The sequence below is a fragment of the Physella acuta genome, unplaced genomic scaffold, assembly GCF_028476545.2.
Source record: "Physella acuta isolate Inbredline_101_S28 unplaced genomic scaffold, ASM2847654v3 ptg002492l, whole genome shotgun sequence".
Lineage (NCBI taxonomy): Eukaryota > Metazoa > Mollusca > Gastropoda > Physidae > Physella > Physella acuta.
The window spans coordinates 108,052-128,651 of NW_026733965.1; the positions used below are offsets into that span (position 1 = coordinate 108,052).

The 20,600-nt window shown below is 41.2% G+C and overlaps 1 protein-coding gene across 1 annotated transcript; it reads left to right on the plus strand.

The window, feature by feature from the left end:
* Positions 1-1,321: 1,321 nt before the first annotated feature.
* LOC131933398 (monocarboxylate transporter 10-like) lies at positions 1,322-17,010 on the plus strand (the record flags this gene model as incomplete). The annotated part of the gene is made up of 3 exons (XM_059290171.1): positions 1,322-1,580; positions 15,922-16,106; positions 16,855-17,010. Coding segments are annotated over exons 2-3 (309 nt in total), but the record flags the coding sequence as incomplete, so codon positions are not given.
* Positions 17,011-20,600: the final 3,590 nt, after the last annotated feature.

Consider the following 20,600-nt stretch of genomic DNA (forward strand, 5'->3'; position numbering starts at 1 on the left):
ACCACCCCGCTACTAACTTTACCATCCTACTATCAAATCTACCATCCTACTATCAACACTACCACCCCTCTTACTAACTCTACCATACCACTTATGCCACTAATCTACCTTTCATTGCAAAACAACCACTCGAATATATCCCACTACCTTAACACTATTGTATTTCCTCTACATGTCTGTAGTTCAGGTCCAAAGTCCTATTCATAACTGATTCTTTACTTACACCCCCCCCCCCATACATCCACTGTGCTAGATACACACGCCCTATGCCTCAATGCATTTCCTGTTTCTGTTCTCAGCCAGTTCTCTATAACCAGCATGCTATAGCTCCAACAGTCAAACCTAAACCCTACTTTAGCCAGCACGCTAACTCTACGTAACAAACCTAAACCCTACTCTAACAGCACGCTATAGCTCCAACAGTCAAACCTAAACCCTACTCTAACAGCACGCTATAGCTCCAACAGTCAAACCTAAACCCTACTCTAACAGCACGCTATAGCTCCAACAGTCAAACCTAAACCCTACTCTAACAGCACGCTATAGCTCCAACAGTCAAACCTAAACCCTACTCTAACAGCACGCTATAGCTCCAACAGTCAAACCTAAACCCTACTATAACTAGCATGCTATAGCTCCAACAGTCAAACCTAAACCCTACTCTAACAGCACGCTATAGCTCCAACAGTCAAACCTAAACCCTACTCTAACAGCACGCTATAGCTCCAACAGTCAAACCTAAACCCTACTCTAACAGCACGCTATAGCTCCAACAGTCAAACCTAAACCCTACTATAACTAGCATGCTATAGCTCCAACAGTCAAACCTAAACCCTACTATAACTAGCATGCTATAGCTCCAACAGTCAAACCTAAACCCTACTCTAACAGCACGCTATAGCTCCAACAGTCAAACCTAAACCCTACTCTAACCAGCATGCTATAGCTGTGACAATCAAACTAAAATCCTACTTAAACCAGCCAGTGTTTCTTCCAGACATTTTTTTCCCTGGGGAGGGGGGGGGGGAAGCGGACACTGTTAAAAGTGTATATTTTCTACATAAATTTTCTTCGGGGGGGGGGGTAGATTTTCTTCCACGAATAGATGCCTGGTAGAAACTCTGAAACCAGCATGCTATAGTTCCAACAGTTAAACCTAAACCCTACTTTAACTAGCACGCTAACGCTCCACGAAACAGACCTATACCTTACTTTAACTAGCTCGCTAACACCCCACGAAAAAGACCTATACCCTACTTTAACTAGCACGCTAACGGTCCATGAAACAGACCTATACCCTACTTTAACTCAGCACTCTGGCTATCGCTGTCAGAATCGACGCATTGATCAGTGAACTTAGTCTGTTTGCCTTTGATAAGAAATTCATGTTTACTTTCTTCTAGTGAGAATATCTCGAATCATTCAGTACCCGGATTTATAGGAGGACGTACTTAATTAGCAATCAAGAGGAAATTTCTTAATTAGCAATCAAGAGGAAATTCGTTAATGAGCGATTAATACAATGAAAAAAAATTGCTAGATTATGGAGTCCATGTTAAATTGGAATTTATGTTGACGAGGTGTGTAAGTATGACAAGTTTAATGCTTTATAAATAGTATAATCAATAGATGAGTAGGCCTATTTAGATATAACGTATGTTGACTATGAATCATACTTGGAATATGTGTTTAGTAAAGATCACATTTTTCTTAAAGTAATAATTGATTAGTACAAGGTGAAGGTTAATATCACTGGTTTACATATACATTGGATGTAAACATTTTAGGGCTGTACATGTATTTGTGTACAAGCCTTGGCTGTACACATTACATGGGTTTACTTGATTATACTGGTATATGTTTTGTACAGAACTGGCTGTTGTACAAATTTCAGAGCATAGTGATTCAACAACTATTAGGGTTTAGGGTTCGTGCATTTCAGGGGTGCGGCGTGAGTACACCCACTAGGTCTTAGCGCGTGTACACACACAAGGGTTCAGTTTTTGTACATATATCAGAGCTTAGTGATTCTACAACTATTAGGGTTCAAGGTTCTTTCGTTTTAGGGTTCGTCGTGAGTACACACATCAGGGTTTAGCATTTGTACAGGTATCAGAGCTTAGTGACTCTACAACTATTAGGGTTCAGGGTTCGTGCATTTCAGTGGTTCGGCATTAGTACACAATCAGGGTTCAGCGCGTGTACACACATCGGGGTTCAGCGTTTGTACATATATCAGAGCTTAGTGATTCTACAACTATTAGGGTTCAGGGTTCTTTCATTTCAGTGTTCGGCCTTAGTACACAAATCAGGGTTCAGTGTTTGTACAGCCATATAGCTTTAACCACAATTCGTACACCAGGACAGTACACATCAATATGTGTACACATTCTTCACACCGTCCTTATTTCCCTCAAACAGCTGATGTTTTCTTTCCTAACAGCTGAGCATGAGTCAGATCAGCCATCTAAACTAGGTCAAGGCTAGGCCTCGAACTATTACCCCCGTCTGATTCCCGTCCACATGTTGAAAACTCTCTCGCCCACCTGGGAATTCTTTACTTAATGACGATTTTTTTTAAAAATCTGTCACGTGATGGCCATATTGTGAACAAACGGGGAGGGGAGGGAATGACAGTTTAGGGATTTCTAAGAAAACTGACTAGAAGTATCGAAACGTTATTTTTTAATATCGTATTTTAGTCTTGTATCGTATCGCATCTTTTTTAATTTACGCTAACCCAAATTTAATCATATCTAGCTGTAACCCTAGTCATTACCTTAACCCTCAACGCTGGAAGTAGCAGTAAACTCGAAAAAAAAAAATTCGATACTGCATTGCCACAATGGCTTCCTTAGAACTTGAAGACTTCTTTGATTCCTAGCCCCCGTACACTGTTATTAGAAAAGGGCGCTAATCATCGCGAGACATTTTTGTGAGATTTTTTTTTGACTGGTGCAATGAAAGTCATCCAATGTTATTTTTTAGTTTCGGGAATTTCCAAAGAGGGTGTTATAAAAATGTTTTTATTTTAACGTTGTCAATATAGTTGACTTATAAGTCATAGGTATACGGTTATTTGTTGTTTAGGGAAACGATTTAGGCCCTTTTACGTTACATGTGCACAGAGTTTCTTCCAGGCATCTCTCCCACCCCCCACCCCACCCCCCAAACGAAATGAAATTTATATAATTTATATAGGAAATATATACTTTTAACAGTGTCCGCCCCCCCCCCCCCCCCGAAAAAAGTCTACCGCCCCCCCCCCCCCCCCGAAAATTTCAAGTGCCCTTCCCCCCCCCCCCCCCCTCCGGAGAAAAAAGTCTGGAAGAAACACTGCATGTGCATACACACGTAGTTGTATTACACATAGATAGTTAGACTTACAGTTAGGGATACGGTTGGGGCTAGGATTGGAGCTAGGGTCAGGGGTAAAGTTAAGGATTAAAATTGGGGGCTAAGGTGTGGGCTAGTTTAATGATATGGTTAATATGGTGGTTAGGGTTTGGGGAAATGGTTAGAGCTAGGTTTGGGGCTAAGCTTAAGGTAAGGGCTAAGTTTTGGGTTTCGTTGTGATCTACGGTTGGTGCTAGGATTAGGTTTGTGGGCTTGGGTTGAGATTAGGGTCAGGTTTAGAGTTAGGGCCAGGCTTGGAGGCTTTGCTTTAGTCTACATTTGGTACTGGGATTAGTTTTGTGGGCTTAGGTTGAGGTAAGGGTCAGGTTTAGATTTGGGGCTAGGTTATAAAAGTTATCACCATTGCTATTAAAATACTTTAAAATATAAAATAATAAATCTTTGTTTGTTCTGACCAAGCCCTATTGTTTAAACGCTAAAAAATATTTTTCTCTGTAACACGACCTTCCCCTACCACCAACACACATACACAACCCTATATATACACATACACACACATTCAAACACACCTGTTGCCCGAAATAAATTGTCATCCTAGAGATCATTTCTACAGTCTCTCAACTTCCTTGATGACAAACAGATTGTAGTTTTAAGATGCGAGATCTCTTTCTCGGAAAACAAAATAAACGGGAATTCATAATAAAACAAAACAAAATCACGTGAGTTGACAATACTAAAAATAAACATACTTTTTTTTACCATTAAGTTGTATATTAACACTAAACAACCTTTTTTTACAATAGTTTTTTTTTTAATTATTTTACTTTTAATTATTGATTTATTTAATTACACACTATCTGATCAAGGCCTAAAAAGGTAATTTCCGTTTTTTTAAATGATGTGGGTGGTTTCTTTGTATTAAAATACGTAGTTATACCACATGTTTACATATGATACAAACGTCAGCTTGGCCTATCGTCTCCATACACATACGACGCTTCTAACGAGATAAACAGACAGCACAATATTGTCTAGTGTGATCCAAGAACTACATGTAAACACATTCTTACTTCTTGGTCGTCCGCCGAGAACTAGTACCACAGTTCACCAGAACCTTTTATTATGATGCAGACCTACTTCAGTTTATTGCACTCTCTTACTACCTCGTTTGTTTATTAGATGGATAATTTATTGAACTTACTAGTTCGGATGTTTGTAGGATGGATAATTTATTAAACATTTAGATAAAAAAAATTAGTTGGGTGTTTGGTGATTTTCTTTTGATGATCAGCGCTGGAGAGATACGGAGTGGGAAACAAATGAGACAAGTGGAATGCGAGTTGGTGCTTGTAAAATATGATTTAAAAACCACTTGATGCTTCGTATGCTTAGGAGTTTCCGTTCGTGGTACTTGTAAAAAATTATCAGAACATTGTAAATAGAAAAGTGTTGTAAAGATCTTATTTCTTGCTTTGCCAGTGCGATTTCTAGAGTTACATTTACCATTATCCAGTATCATGTTTCATTAACTATTGTCCAGTACTATTTTGTCTTTGTCCAGTGCAATTAACAATTGTCCAGGTTCATTCTCCATTCTTCAGTGTCATTTTCATTTGCATTGTCTATTGCCATTCCCCACTGTCGAGTACCATTCCCCACTGTACAATACCATTCCCCATTGTCCAGTACCATTCCCCATACCCACTGCTACTTTCCATCGTTCACTAACATAGTAGCTGTTTCAGTGTCACAACCTTCAGTGGAACAACGTCCTTCATGACATAGCGTCGAGCCTGTCTCGACTGCAAGCAGTGTGACGTCATGTACCCGTGTGTGTGTGTGGTGTGAGTGTGTAAGTGTGGTGTGAGTGTATGTGTTTATATGTGTGCCTAAGTGTGAGTATGTGTGCGTAAGTGTGAGTATGTGTGCGTAAATACGAGTGCTTGTGTGTATGTGTGCGTAAATGTGAGTGCGTGTGTGTGTGTGCGTAAGTGTGTTTTTGGATATGTATCCGTGCTAGAACTAAACTAATCGATTGTAAAGAAAAAAAAACTAACAGAAGTTTGAGCAGACGGAGACTGAGCAGTACGCACGCATTATTTTCCCAGTCAAAACCCCACCCTCACCCTCGCCCTACCCCCATCCCACTCCTCTAATTTTTCCCGTCCAGCTTTTAAAATGCTAGTTTAGCCCCCCCCCCCCCCTCCCCCCGTTCTAATTTGACCGTGTACCCCAACGGCCAAGCCCCAAGGAACCTCAAGAATCTAGAACTGTGAGCATGGCACCAGAATCAGCCTGCTCACCACAATGTTTACACACTCTTCACACCCCTCCTCCCATCCCGTTTCACAACAGCAGAGTCATGACATTTTTCACAAACACGATAAAATACTTGTTGGCATTGTAATTAAATTCAACGACCATGTAATCCCACAGTCAAAGAAACCCTGTTGTTTTTTTTGTTTCCTTTTTTTAGTTATAAACACAAATAGAGCTATAAATAAATCCGTTATATTACATGTTAGGGAAAGCGTGGTCGAATGGTAGAGCTTACGACTGCTAACCCGATAGTCTCGAGTTCGGATACCGGACTCGAGTTTTTAGAGCGTCCCTGAGTCCACCCAACTCTAATGGGTACCTCACTCACATTATGGAAACATGCGGCTGGGTATAGTGCTGACTACACAATCTCTCTCTCTCTCTCTCTCTGTATGTCAAGGTCATGCGTTGTGATCCCTCTATCGGCATTTACACTACAGCCCAAGGGGTTGCTAAGCATAAAGTTTGATACCCAATTCAGGTCTACGAAAAAATCAAAATGTATACGAACACCGTATACACACAATATAATAAAGCTCGGAGTAAGAAAATAGACTCTTAGATTGAAAAACAAAGCACTTCAAATTTTATTTTCATAAGCAAGAAAACCTAGATAAAAATATTATACGTGATTGATTTTGTTCTCTCTTATCACATTATAAATCGATACTAGGTATCGAATTAGTATAGAAATGTAATTGTAACGTATTGACGATTTGTATCATGAGAATTATTGATGCTAAGTATCGACGCGGTGCATTGTTCTAAAGTATCGATGCGGTATTTTTATATCGTACCTCGACACGATAAGTGCTTCTTTCAGACATTTTTCTCAGTAACGGTTGGGGTACTTGAAACTTGGGGGATAGGTGTCGCACGAGTTAAAGTATATATTTTCTATTTTTAATATTTTTGTTTCTATTTCGTTCGGGGAGGTGGTGGTAGACATGCCTCGTATGGGGGGGGGGGGGGGGGTAGGAGGAAGGAGATGCCTGAAAGAAACTCTGGATACGATATACAACTAAATATGTTGTTTTATTGAGCGCTAATTCTTAAACAAAAAAAGTCATTTAAAAGTGTAACCACGTTTTGAACTGACATCGTTAAACACATGTACACTTTAATATAGCAAGGGCACATCTTAATGTGTACGGTAGACCGATGGTAGAGGGGTTAGAGCACAGGAAGTTCCGGGGTTCAAATTCCAATCGCCCTTTTTTATTTCAATCTTCGGTGCTGTATAATGACACAGATACAAGGGCCCGGAATAGCAACATTTATGTATTCAACATATTGTTAAGGTATTCATCTTCGTATTTTAAAGTTGTATATAATTATAACAAAAATTATGTACAAGACTTGTATGTTTTTGTTTGTATGTTGATTTGTATGTACTAAGGAGCTTCTGTTTTGTGACCTACGATTAAAGCCAAGTAGGTAATCAGTGTTTTTTTTCTTCCAGACTTTTTTTCTACGAAAGGGCATTTTAAATGTTCTTGGGGGGGGGGGGGCGGACACTGTAAAAAGTATATATTTTCCATATAAATTCCCCCCCCCCCCCCCCCCCCCCCGAAGAGATGCCTGGAAGAAATTCTGTAGGTTACATATACAATATCTTCATATATTTGTTCTTTAAACTTAAGCATTTGTGGGGAACAATTTTTTATTGTTTTGTCTTTGTTTTTTATGTTGGGGTGGGGGTTGTTGGGAAATGTTGTAGAAAGTGAACTAAAGTACAAAAACCTCTCGCAGACGACAATGTCAACACCAGAGACAAAAAGTACAAACTTGGTAAACAACGAACGTCTGCCCGCGTATCGCCTGTAAACATGGTAGTTATCAGTGGTTAACAGTAGCGGCCGGTTTAAAATAGTTATCCATTGATGTATGGCTACTGGTGTAGCCCGAGTTGGATGATGGATGGGTTTGAGGCAGAGGCGTAGCGAGAGGGTTGGGGGGGGGGGACCCCGGGCGCCGACCTGAGGGGGGGGGGGCGCCAAATTGAAAGTTTGAGGGGGGTGCAAATAAAAAGTTCGAGGGGGGGTGGGGGTGCAAATCGAAAGTTTGAGGGGGGTGCAAATGAAAAGTTCGAGAGGGGGGGGTGCAAATCGAAAGTTTGAGGGACGGGGGTGCAAATGAAAAGTTCGAGGTGGGGTGCAAATCGAAAGTTTGTCCCCGGGCGCCGAGAAGGGTCGCTACGCCTCTGGTTTGAGGTATGGGGTTACAAACGGGATTAGGATTGGGGTTAGGGTTAATGCCAGTGTAAGGATCTACTAGAGTTAATTGTAGTACTAGGATCTACTAAAGTTAATTGTAGTGCTAATATCTACTAGAGTTAATTTTAGTATTAGGATGTACTATAGTTAATTGTAGTGTTACGATGTACTAGCATTAATTCTAGGACTAGGATCTACTAAAGTTAATTCTAGTGCGGGGGTCTACTATAGTTAATGCCAGTGCTAGATTCTACTAGGTTAACGACACCGACTAAATATACCCTATTCTCGAAAAGGCACATATAATTATCTATTACTGCCAATGCTATAGATAATTATATTGTTATTGTTATGCTCTGGGTTAAGCTAGCTAAGCTTAAGTATTGATTTCAATCAGCATTGTGCCAGTTTTTTGGGGGGTTGGGACAGATTAGGGTAAGACCCAGGATAATCGTGGGATTATGTTCGGATTATGGTAATGTTAGAGCCAAAATTCGAGTTTGAATCAGGGTTAGGGATTCCAGGGATTGTGATAATGCTAGGGACATGCTACTAGCGAAGAGAACCTTCAATATACTTGAAAGTTAAACAAATAATTACCCATTCCTACACCCTCCACCCCCTCCCCTCCCCCATTGTTCTGCGGTGTCCCATTTGCAATCATCCTCGCCATTGTCACCTTCCTAATGAGTAGTGAATCGTGGCGGTGGTGAATACCACAAGCTGCTGGGAGGGATGGGGTTCTATTTTTAGCCTGGTCACATGACTCGTGTCACACGACTAACGTGAGTACATTGTTTACCGGGTTTTTTAATGGGCGTGTATGTGTAGGGGTCAATGAACATCGCGTGTATAATAATATTTAGTAATTAGATAAGTTTATAGGTAAAAAGCATCGTGGGCTTATTCGAAGAGGAATCTGGTGTAAAGGCGGAAACGTAACTGTACCGTTACATTTACAACGGTTTAATTTATTATGAAGCTAATCTGTTTCTAAACTAAGTAAGTAAAGTTCCCTTTCAAAACCTGACGGTCTACGGGGCAAGATAAGTAGAGTTCATTTATTTCTGTGACCTCGGCATATGAAGCGATAGTGTGGTCAACACTATGCCCAGCCGTCTTTATTTTCCCTAACATGAGTTAGGTACCCATCTGAGCTGGTTGGACTCATGGGCAGTCTACTGATTCGAATTCGAGACTTACAGGTTAGCCGTCCAGCTCTCTACTGTTAGACCACTTCGTCCGTTATAAACTGAATCAATGACTAAACCTTTGAATATTTTATTATTGCTTGGTACCCTATAAAGGAAAAGGGTCCCTCCCTATCATAATAAAGAAGGGCTACGTGACGCTTAAGATTCGCTGCATAACGTTAGCCCAGTGTATTTCTCACGACTCTAGACATACTCACGTATTCGTTTAGATAGTATCGTCTATAAGATATCGTCTATATTGATATCGTCTATAACGATGCTTAAAGATGATTAAGGTCGTGTTTAGGATCAGTGGCGTAGCCAGGATCGTCTCAAGGGGGGTGGGGGGGTTCCAATTTTTACCCGGAAACAAACTTTCGATTTGCACCCCCCCCCCCCTCAGACTTTTGATTTGCATTCCCCCCCCCCCCCCTTAAACTTTCGATTTGCACCCCCCCCCTCATACTTTATATATATACCGAGGGGGTCTATGGGGGGTGGTGGTTGTGACCCCCCTACCCCCCCCCCCCCTGCCTACGCCACTGTTTAGGATATACGGTTGGAGTTTTAAGCATCAAGATTAGCGAGTACTTTGGTGGTTTGTAGATAAGTAGCTTTTACTGGCACGTTCATGAATGTTAAAAAGTTACGTTTGTATCTAAATTTGCCGTAAATATTAGGGAAAGGTTTAAATTAAAAATAGTGTAAAGAAATGCATCGAAAATAACGTTCAATTTGACGGGGTGAAAAAGTATTTAAAAATGCAATATATCATAGTACGGTTGAACAAAGTGTACGAAGGAAAAAGTTCTTTGTATTTTTGCATTCACAACATAAACATGTTTCCTTAGTGCAAAGGGCAACCCGCTCCTTTCAAGAGTTCAAGGGCGGTCACTATCCTCCTTTTCCCCCACAATGCACCCTAGTGCACGAACCGCCATTCTGATAACCAACTTTGTCCCAACTATCAAACTTAACCAGTTATGTTATGTTATATCGAGAAAGATATTGTTAACCAACTTGTTACCAACACATCAAGACCCAACACACCAACTGTGTGTAGTGTACACTAGTTCCCAGCAACGTTGTTACTAAATTTAGCCGCAGTCGAATTCCGCGAGCTGTTGTGTTCTATTTCAGGGTCAGCTGATTGTGACGTCACGTGACTGACCTACTTTTGAAAAAAATGCGCGGCAGAAACAATGGTTCAGAGTTTAAGTAGGTAGAATCAAGATAAGCTGAAACCGACTTTTTATTTTTTGGTTCATAATTTTGTGGCCAACAGCTGATGTTAGCGTGTCACATAAATTTAGCACGTTTTGAAGCAGTAACAGTTGCATTAGTAGCGTGTCGTATTCTTACTCGGTAATTGTTGACAGCTACTCGCATGGTAGACAACAATGCGTGTCACTTTAAAAAATAATAATTGATCGTCCTTGATTTTACGTGGCTAGAAAGGAGGTTTTAAAAAAATAGAAATTCAATGATAAGTTGTGTATTGCGTTGTATAGTTTCATTTATATAGCTTCTTTCAATGGTAAAATATGCGATAAACAATTATTTTATATAGATCTAGTTGTGGATTTTTTTAAGAAGAAAAAAAAGGGAGGGGGGGGGGGGGGGTAATTTTGTTGCGTTAAAACGGTTAAATTAAAATGGATGTGGTATCGTTCAATAAATGGGGTTTCGTCAAATGAAAGGGGTATCGATATTTGAAGGGGGTAATCGTCAAATGAAGTGGTATCGTGAAATTAAGGGGGTGTCGTAAAACGAAAAGGGTATCGTGAAATGAAAGGGGTATCGTTATATGAAGGGGTATCCTCAATTGAAAGAGGTATCGACAAATAAAAGGCGTATCGTGAAATGATAGGGGTATCGTCAATTGAAAGGCGTAGCGACCCTTCCCGGCCCCCGGGGACAAACTTTCGATTTTCAACCCCCCCCCCCCCCCACCCTCAAGATTTCGATTCGCACAACCCTCAAGCTTTCAATTTATTTTTCCAACCCATTTTGGCGCCCCCTAAGGTCGGCGCCCGGGGACATATGTCGTCCCCCCCCCTACGCCCCACCCCTCACTACGCCTCTGGGTATCGTTAAATAAAGGGGGCATTGTTGAAGTATGTAGATCGGCAATAGTTGTATAGCTGGGAAGGTAAGGGCAACTTACGTCTAAACCTATACATTGTTTTATGTGTGTACGGCTAATCAACATGAACAAACTACATCGGGCCTTGATGCTTTTACTACGACAGGTGTGCTTGTACCACTTTTGGCTTAAACCCGGATACAAAAGTATCTTGTTTCATTTTAGCCACTATACACAATCAAACTAAACCTGGCTAGGATATTTTTCTTTGCGAATTTTTTTTTTTTAAATACAGAAACCTTCCGCTTTAACAATGGCAATAATACAATAAGCCTAACACGTGACGTAGGTCATCATGACCTGACATAATATACTCAAACTATAACTTTCATGTACACCACAGCAACACTGGTATAACTTTCAGACAGCTGTCTCGTATCACCCTCTGTACTGTCACCAACACACTCCAGTGTGTATGGTGTGGAGACTTGTATGACCATACAGCACTTCACCTTCTGTATCACACTCCATCCCCTATCACGTTAGCACTCCATCATCAAATGGCACTTCACCCACGTACCATTTGACACTCCACCCACGTACCATTTGACACTCCACCTACCTTTTACCTTAATACTCCGCCAAATTATCATTCGACACTCCACCCCCCCCCCCCCCATCACTCGACTCCACCCACCCATTACCAGTAAGCTTCACCAACTATCATTCGACACTCCACCCACCTATCACTTCAGTACTCCACCTGTCTGTTACCAAAAGACTCCGCCCACTATCACCTTAGGACTCCACCCACCTACCATTCGACACTCCACCCACTCATTAACTTAAAACACCACCCACCTGTCATCTTACTTAACACCTACCATTCCTCTCACCCCCTCACCACACTCTGTACGACAACAACACCACAACATCACAGCATCATACAGATAATCTTTTTTACGTTGTACTTAGACAAACCACTACCACAAGAAAACTAATCTCCCCTCACCACGCCACACATCACCACCCCACATACCACCACACATCACCACACATCACCACACATCACCACTCCACACATCACCACCCCACACATTACCACACATCACCACACATCACCACACATTACCACACATCACCACACATCACCATCCCACACACCACCACCCCACACATCACCACCCCACACATGACCACCCCACACATCACCACACATCACCACACATCACCACACATCACACCCCCACACACCACCACACCACCACCCCACACATCACCACCCCACACACCACCACCCCACACATCACCACCCCACACATCACCACCCCACACATCACCACCCCACACACCACCACACCACACATCACCACACAACACCACACATCACCACACATCACCACACCAGACTTAGTCCTAGCCTATCTGACTAATGCCGATAATGACCTAATAAAAAGCATGAGCCTGGCCACATTTTGAGCTACACGTAGCTTGTCTGTAGACAGACGCCCATCCATCACAAGCCAGTTAAATCCGATGTTCGGAAATTTTTTTTAAATCACTATTAAAAATTTCATGGTAAAAGATATCGCTAGTCTTAAAAAAATAATGTTTTTGTTTCTTAAAATATTTTCCAACACAATATTTAAAAAAAAAAAAGCAATTGCTTTGATTATCTCCCATGAAAAAGGAATGACAATATTTTATTTTTTTATTGTGCGCAAACAAAAAAAAAACATATCCCTTGAAATAAATTATTCAATCAGCCTTTATTTTAGATCTTGGTTGATATTAAATTCGATTGAAATTTTTTTTTATCAAGTCCTTAGTCTATAAGCCACTATAGATCATCCGCTTATTATATAACACAGTGTTTCAAGTGGGCGTTTATTCATTTGTTTTATCATTAATATTTCGTTATATTATAATAAAATGTGTTATATAAGGGACATAATGAGCTCGATTGAAAAAATGTATCAAAGTAGTTGAAGTAAAAAAGGAAAGTTCTGTTTTCCAACCTGACGGTCTATGAGGCAAAGGAAGTAGAGTTCACCTGTTTCTGTGACCTCGGCATATGAAGGGATAGTGTACTCAGTACTAAGCACAGCCGCTTTTAATATAACTAACGTGAGTTGGGTACCCATCAGAGCTGAGTGTACTCAGGACGTTTTGCTGATTGAACCCGGATTCGAACTCGAGACTTTCGGATTAGCAGTCAAGCGCTCTACCGCTAGGCCACGCATTCCCATATCAAAGTAGTTAAGACACGTCGTATGACATGAGTTTGAGTAAGGTGTCAGCATGACAACACAGCAGTCTGAATCATAATTTGGGTACAATCTACTCAAACGTCTATTGTGTGATGTGTATGGGTAACCTCCCCTCCCCATACAGTATCAGTCTCCTCCCATTATATAGAAACTTCCTCTCCACACTTTACATTAATTTAATTAACCATACTGTTCATTAACTGTCTTTCTTAATCGCCTTTTTGCCTTCTCTACCATTGGTAATCAAACTTTCCTTCACATTTCAAATCAACCTTCTTTTCTAATCAACCTCCTCTCCTAATCAACTGTGCCTCTTCTCACTTTCAATGTACCTCCTCCGCTCAATTCTTATCAACCTCCTCTCCTAATCAACCTCTAATCCTAATCAACCTCCTCTCCTAATCAACCTCCAATCCTAATCAACCTCCTCTCCTAATCAACCTCCAAAATCCTAATCAACCTCCTCTCCTAAACAACCTCCAAAATCCTAATCAACCTCCTCTCCTAATCAACCTCCTCTCCTAATCAACCTCCTCTCCTAATCAACCTCCAAAATACTAATCAACCTCCTCTCCTAATCAACCTCCAAAATCCTAATCAACCTCCTCTCCTAATCATCCTCCTTCCTAATTAACCTCCTCTCCTAATCAACCTCCAATCCTAATCAACCTCCTTTCTTAATCAACCTTCTTTCTTGATCAACATCCTTTCCTAAACAACCTCCTTTCCTAATCAACCACCTTTCCTAATCAACCTTCTCTCCTAATCAACCTCCAATCATAATCAACCTCCAATCACAATCAACCTCCTTTCCTAAACAACCTCCTTTCCTAATCGATCTCCTTTCCCAATTAACCTCCCTTCCTAATCAACCTCCTCACCCAATCAACCTCCAATCCTAATCTATCCCCTCTTCTCACTCCCGATCAACTTCCTTTCCTTAACTCATCAACTCCTCCCACTACATCTCTGCCCTACCACTCAACCATTCTCCCCTTCCTCCCTCCCCCCCTTATCCACCTTCCTCTTATTGCAAACAACACCCACCCTACACCAAACGTCACATTTCACTGTCACCTCGACCTCCAAGCCTGCTATCTCAAATCTCCACCCCCACCCCCCACCCCCCAGTTATCACCATCGTGTCACCTTTTTATCACCCTCTTCATCAATCAATAACGTCGGTGTTGGTGTCTAATCAATAAGTCCTTAGAGAAATTCAACACAAAGCCACCTAGGCTATCGGCTGAAGTGGGAAATTGAGATGGTCTATGTATCACTTTTTATCAGTGTTCTGTCATGAGCTAAGTGTTTTATTATTTTTTTTTGTCTTATCGTACAATACTTCGCGGGTTTTTAAATAAACGGTAATTTGTGTTCATGCATGAATAAAGAGTGGAAATAATGCAGAGCAAATTATCCCTTCATAGGCCGAGGTCACAGAAACAGGTGAACTCTATTTCTCTTGCACAAGAACCGTCAGGTTCCAAAAGGGAACTTTACTTTAACTTTTTTCTTTTACTACAAATAAAGTTATAAATAGATCGTATCACACATTAAAAGGGGGATTGAATGTGTCCAAGCGCCCAGGGAAATAAATATAAGCGGCCCCTTTCCAGTTTAAATTTTCTTGGTGCTTTTTTTTCAACCAATCCTGTGTCATAGGTCGCTTACAAATTACAATATACAAAAATAACAAACGGGCTCACGGCAGTTTCTAGGCCAGTGGTTTTTAACCTTTTTGGAGATACCGAACCTCACAAGTTTCATATGCCCATTCAACAAACCTTTCCTAATAGTTATATCGTCCGCACTGACAAAGTCAGATCGTGAATCGTATGAGTCAGGTATGTGTCTTGACCTCCGTCGAACTCCTTAGTCTGACTCACCGAACTACTGGGACTCCATTGAACCCAGGTTAAGAACCACTGATTTGGGACGTCATTGAGTCCACCCAGCTCTGATGGGTACCTGAACGTGTTTGATATTTTGAAAAAAAAAAGTGAAAAAAAAAAACAAACTTGGGATTCAAACATTTAAAAAAATGTTCTTATAATAAAAGTAAAAGCGGCTGGGCATAGTGCTGACAACACTGCCTCTTCATATGCAGAGGTCAAAAAACTATTATGAACTCTGGTCAATGGATCGCGATATCTGAACAAGTACTTGTACTTTTCATTAGTAAAAAGATAGGTTATGAAGTCTTTAAAAAAAGATGTAGTAATAATTCGTAAACTTTAAAACTCAGCAGCGAAGAGTAGTAGGCCTATATTTTACGGACATCACGTAGTAGCCCTTTCCCAAGCGGATTTAATGTTGCTCTATTTTTAGCATTATGGACATAGTTATGAATGCCCAGCCGACGCCGATATAGGAAACAATCTATATCCAAGTGCTTAGTTATTAAAGTCTAACATTAGTCTAGCTTCGTTGTGTTGTTATTTACATTCAGATGCATTAATGTGACTTATCTTCCACAGTATAGAGAGAGCGAGTATTCCGAAAGGGCAACATGACCGCTAAAAATAAAAAGAAAGATGGCGGCGGAGACGCTAAAGCCAGAAATGGCGGGAAAAACGGAAAGGTCAACGGGAAGGAGCAGGGGAAACTCCTGAAGGACGAGAAGAAGCAGATTCGTCAGAGGCGGGACTCAGAGGACTCTCAGGTGAGACCCCACCCCCACCTCTACCCCCCAATCCGACACACATTTTCTTCCCGTCCATGGAATATATCCCTGGGTTTTATTGTGTCAGTGTTTTGTTGTGTCAGTGTTTTGTCAGTAAGCCATAAGTGTGTTGTCCTTTTTAATGTTACGGCCCTAGCTTTGCTCCATTTCGTAGGTGAAGTAGAGTTTATTTCTTCAATGGTCAGGAATCGTCCCTAAGATATCATGTCGGCAGCTAAAAGAACCATAAGCTTATACTTTCCCTCTAACATATTTTGGTTACTTACAAATGCTAGGTGTGGACTCACGAAAATGATTTAAAGGGTTCTGAGTCACATTAATATGAAACCATAGAGTAGGTTTATAACGTGGTTTACCCACAAGGGTCGGCGTGGTCAAGTCGGTAAAGCTCATGGCTGCTAAACCAAAAAGTCCCGAGTTCTAACACCCGGGCAGATGAGACCCGATAGCCGGGGACAGCCACTCCTATGGGAGAGACAACTCCAAAATCAAACAACTGCTGCCTTGTAGTTTGTTTTTGGTTGGACAAAGGCTATGGAAGCAAATCCAAAAAGAAAAGCAGGCTAAAACTGGAGTCAATGGCCTCAATGGCGCATAACAAGTAAACACGTAATAGTGTTGGAAGGAATGTTGTCCAACATTACAATTAAGAACGAAGAAGAAGAAGTGGTTTATCCATCGAACTAGATTCACCAAACGTGTTCTAAGCTGACGTCATGTTTTGCAGGTGTCCTTTGAGAGTGTGGAGGACTACATCCCCACCCCACCCGATGGGGGCTGGGGCTGGGTCATCGTCTGCTCCTCCGTCTTCTGCAACCTCATTGTGGATGGCATCGGGTACAGTTTTGGTGTTTTCTTGCAGGAGTTTGTGGAGTATTTCAAGGTAGGTTGGGGTGGTTTTAAGGTAGGTTGGGGTGGTTTTAAGGTAGGTTGGGGAGGTTTTAAGGTAGGTTGGGGTGGTTTTAAGGTAGGTTGGGGTGGTTTTAAGGTAGGTTGGGGTGGTTTTAAGGTAGGTTGGGGAGGTTTTAAGGTAGGTTGGGGAGGTTTTAAGGTAGGTTGGGGTGGTTTTAAGGTAGGTTGGGGTGGTTTTAAGGTTGGTTGGGGGTGGTTTTAAGGTTGGTTGGGGTGGTTTTAAGGTAGGTTGGGGTGGTTTTAAGGTAGGTTGGGGTGGTTTTAAGGTAGGTTGGGGTGGTTTTGAGGTAGGTTGGGGTGGTTTTAAGGTAGGTTGGGGTGGTTTTAAGGTAGGTTGGGGTGGTTTTAAGATAGGTTGGGGTGGTTTTAAGGTAGGTTGGGGTGGTTTTAAGGTAGGTTGGGGTGGTTTTAAGGTAGGTTGGGTGGTTTTAAGGTAGGTTGGGTGGTTTTAAGGTAGGTTGGGGTGGTTTTAAGGTAGGTTGTGGTGGTTTTAAGGTAGGTTGGGGTGGTTTTAAGGTAGGTTGGGGGTGGTTTTAAGGTAGGTTGGGGTGGTTTTAAGGTAGGTTGGGGAGGTTTTAAGGTAGGTTGGGGTGGTTTTAAGGTAGGTTGGGGTGGTTTTAAGTTAGGTTGGGGGTGGTTTTAAGGTAGGTTGGGGAGGTTTTAAGGTAGGTTGGGGAGGTTTTAAGGTAGGTTGGGGAGGTTTTAAGGTAGGTTGGGGTGGTTTTAAGGTAGGTTGGGGTGGTTTTAAGGTTGGTTGGGGGTGGTTTTAAGGTTGGTTGGGGTGGTTTTAAGGTAGGTTGGGGTGGTTTTAAGGTAGGTTGGGGTGGTTTTAAGGTAGGTTGGGGTGGTTTTAAGGTAGGTTGGGGTGGTTTTAAGGTAGGTTGGGGTGGTTTTAAGGTAGGTTGGGGTGGTTTTAAGGTAGGTTGGGGTGGTTTTAAGGTAGGTTGGGTGGTTTTAAGGTAGGTTGGGTGGTTTTAAGGTAGGTTGGGGTGGTTTTAAGGTAGGTTGTGGTGGTTTTAAGGTAGGTTGTGGTGGTTTTAAGGTAGGTTGGGGTGGTTTTAAGGTAGGTTGGGGTGGTTTTAAGGTAGGTTGGGGGATGGTGATTTTAAGGTTAGTTGGAGGGTATTTTGAGGTAGGCTGGGGGTGTTTTAAGGTAGGTAGGTGTGTGTGTGTGGGGGGGGGGGGGTATATTAAGGTAGGTTGGGCGGGGGGGTTATTTAAGGTAGGTTGGGGGGGTATTTTAAGGTAGGTTTGGGGTATTTTAAAGTAGTTGGGGGGTATTTTAAGGTAGGTTGGGGGGGGGGGGTATTTTAAGAGTAAAGGAAGCTTGAGCGGTGGGTGGGTGAAGGGTGAGGGGTGTTTAAGTGATAGTGTATGTGTGTGTGTCGAAGGGAGAGCACAGCATCACTTCGGGGAGTCATATCTTTAATATAACAGACGAGCCGGCCCGCGGCATATCATACGCCGCTATTTAGTTGTTGTATTTTCTACTTTTCAGTAATTCAAAATTTGTGAATTCGACGGTACCAATGCTGCCACTGAAAATATTTTCTTTAAAACACTGTCAGTAGGTCGTTAAGAACGATACTACCCCCACCCGCCTTTCCCCCAACCCCTACCCTACATCCCCCCCCCCCCCCCCCGTGAAAACAGCCTCTTCTTAGTTACCTCCCCTAAGTTTAAAATCGTTTCAAACTAATAGCCGTCACTCTACGATTGTAAACATTTAGCGTGAACCACAGCTCACCAGACCATGTAGGGGTCGGGTGGTAGAGAGCGCGCTTACAGCTTGTTTTCTAGCGTCTCCCAGAAGAGAATTATATATATAGATACGTACATATGGTAAGGGGGATAAATCAGAATAGCTCAGGGAACTGATAGGGGAATAAACTACGTCAAAAACTGACATACTAGTTGCTTATATAAACAGAGAATGTGTGGATATAACAAAGAGCTGAATATATATAACCTAGCTACAATTCAGCCACTTTTAAACTTAACGAAATCTCTGAAAAACATTTTTTTTTTTTTTTATAAATGAACTTGAACAAAATTTCCCGTTCTGTGAATTTCCTCTGAGGCTTAGGTCAAGCGTTAAAAATGTAAAATCGATAACAATAGTTTCTTTAAGGCCATGAAAGATTTGTAGGGAGGCGTTTATCTTTTTTTTTTACAAATTTTAAATTGCTGTCTCCACATTTTTCCTCCTCACACACACACACACACACACACACACACACACACACACACACATATATATATATATATATATATATATATATATATATATATATATATATATATATAAATATATATTAACATAATTTATAAATTTATATAATAATGTATAGCCAATATTTTTAATAAGTGTACTCTATAGTTGTCCGGTTTCCTTTCTAGCATTATTATTTATTTCGTCCTTTGCCAGCGAATTTCTGGAATTTTCTAGAATAATTTGCGTTTTTCCCACTTTGTGTCAATCATTTTTCTCATTTGATAATGTATTGTCCTGCTTGTCTTGATAAAGAACCAATAGTTTTAAAGAACAGTTAACAAGATCAAGAAACAAATGACCAAATCGTCAAATTTCTTTTAGACAAGAAGCGTTTTTTTTCAGGCTTCTCTTCGGGGAAACATCGTCCCGCCCCCCCCCCCCCCTCCCCAACCCCCATCAAACCACGTCTACCAACACCCCCCCCCTTTCCAACGAAATAGAATTTATATAGAAAATATATACTTTTACCCTTCACCGCCCCTCGCCCCTCGGAAAATTAGTCCCCCAGAAGAAAGTTTCAAGTGCCCCGATATCCCCCTCCCGGTAGAAAAAATGTCTGAAAGAAACACTACACACAAATCCACCCACCCGCCAACAAAATTGGAATCTTCTCCACAAAATCTAAATAAACGGACGCCTTTATCAACGGATGTCACCTTTGACATTTACCATATTTTTTTCAATACCAGACGTCTTCTCATTTCGCTTTTGTTGGATTGGAGAAAAAAAAAATTTGGTCCCAACATTTTAATAGACACGGCGAGATGAATGATTGACGTTTGGAGAATATCAATACTGCTGAATGGGCAGGTTACATAAGGGGGGGGGGGGGTTTGGGGGTTTCATTTTTTTTTACATACGGTCAGATGTGATGTTGCATTAAGATGATTAAGACAGATTATTCATTTTTAAACTGATTAAAACGTGTGTTCATTTATTATGCTATTTTTGTTTTTGTAAGTTGAAAAATTGATTGTAGTGAATATGCACGATGATTTTGATCGATTTTTTAAGCTGAATTGTTTACTTTGTGCTATAGAGCCGAGGGTTGAATTCCATTTACGAGAGTGGTAGAACTCCATTTACGAGGGTTGAACTCCATTTACGGGAGTGGTAGAACTCCATTTACGAGGATTGAATTCCATTTACGAGTGGTAGAACTCCATTTACGAGGGTTGAATTCCATTTACCATAGTTTTACAATGATCAATGATCAATTCAAATTAGCGACGGATTAACAAAACGCCATCGTTAAATTATTGGTGTCTGCGCACTTTCTAGCTTCT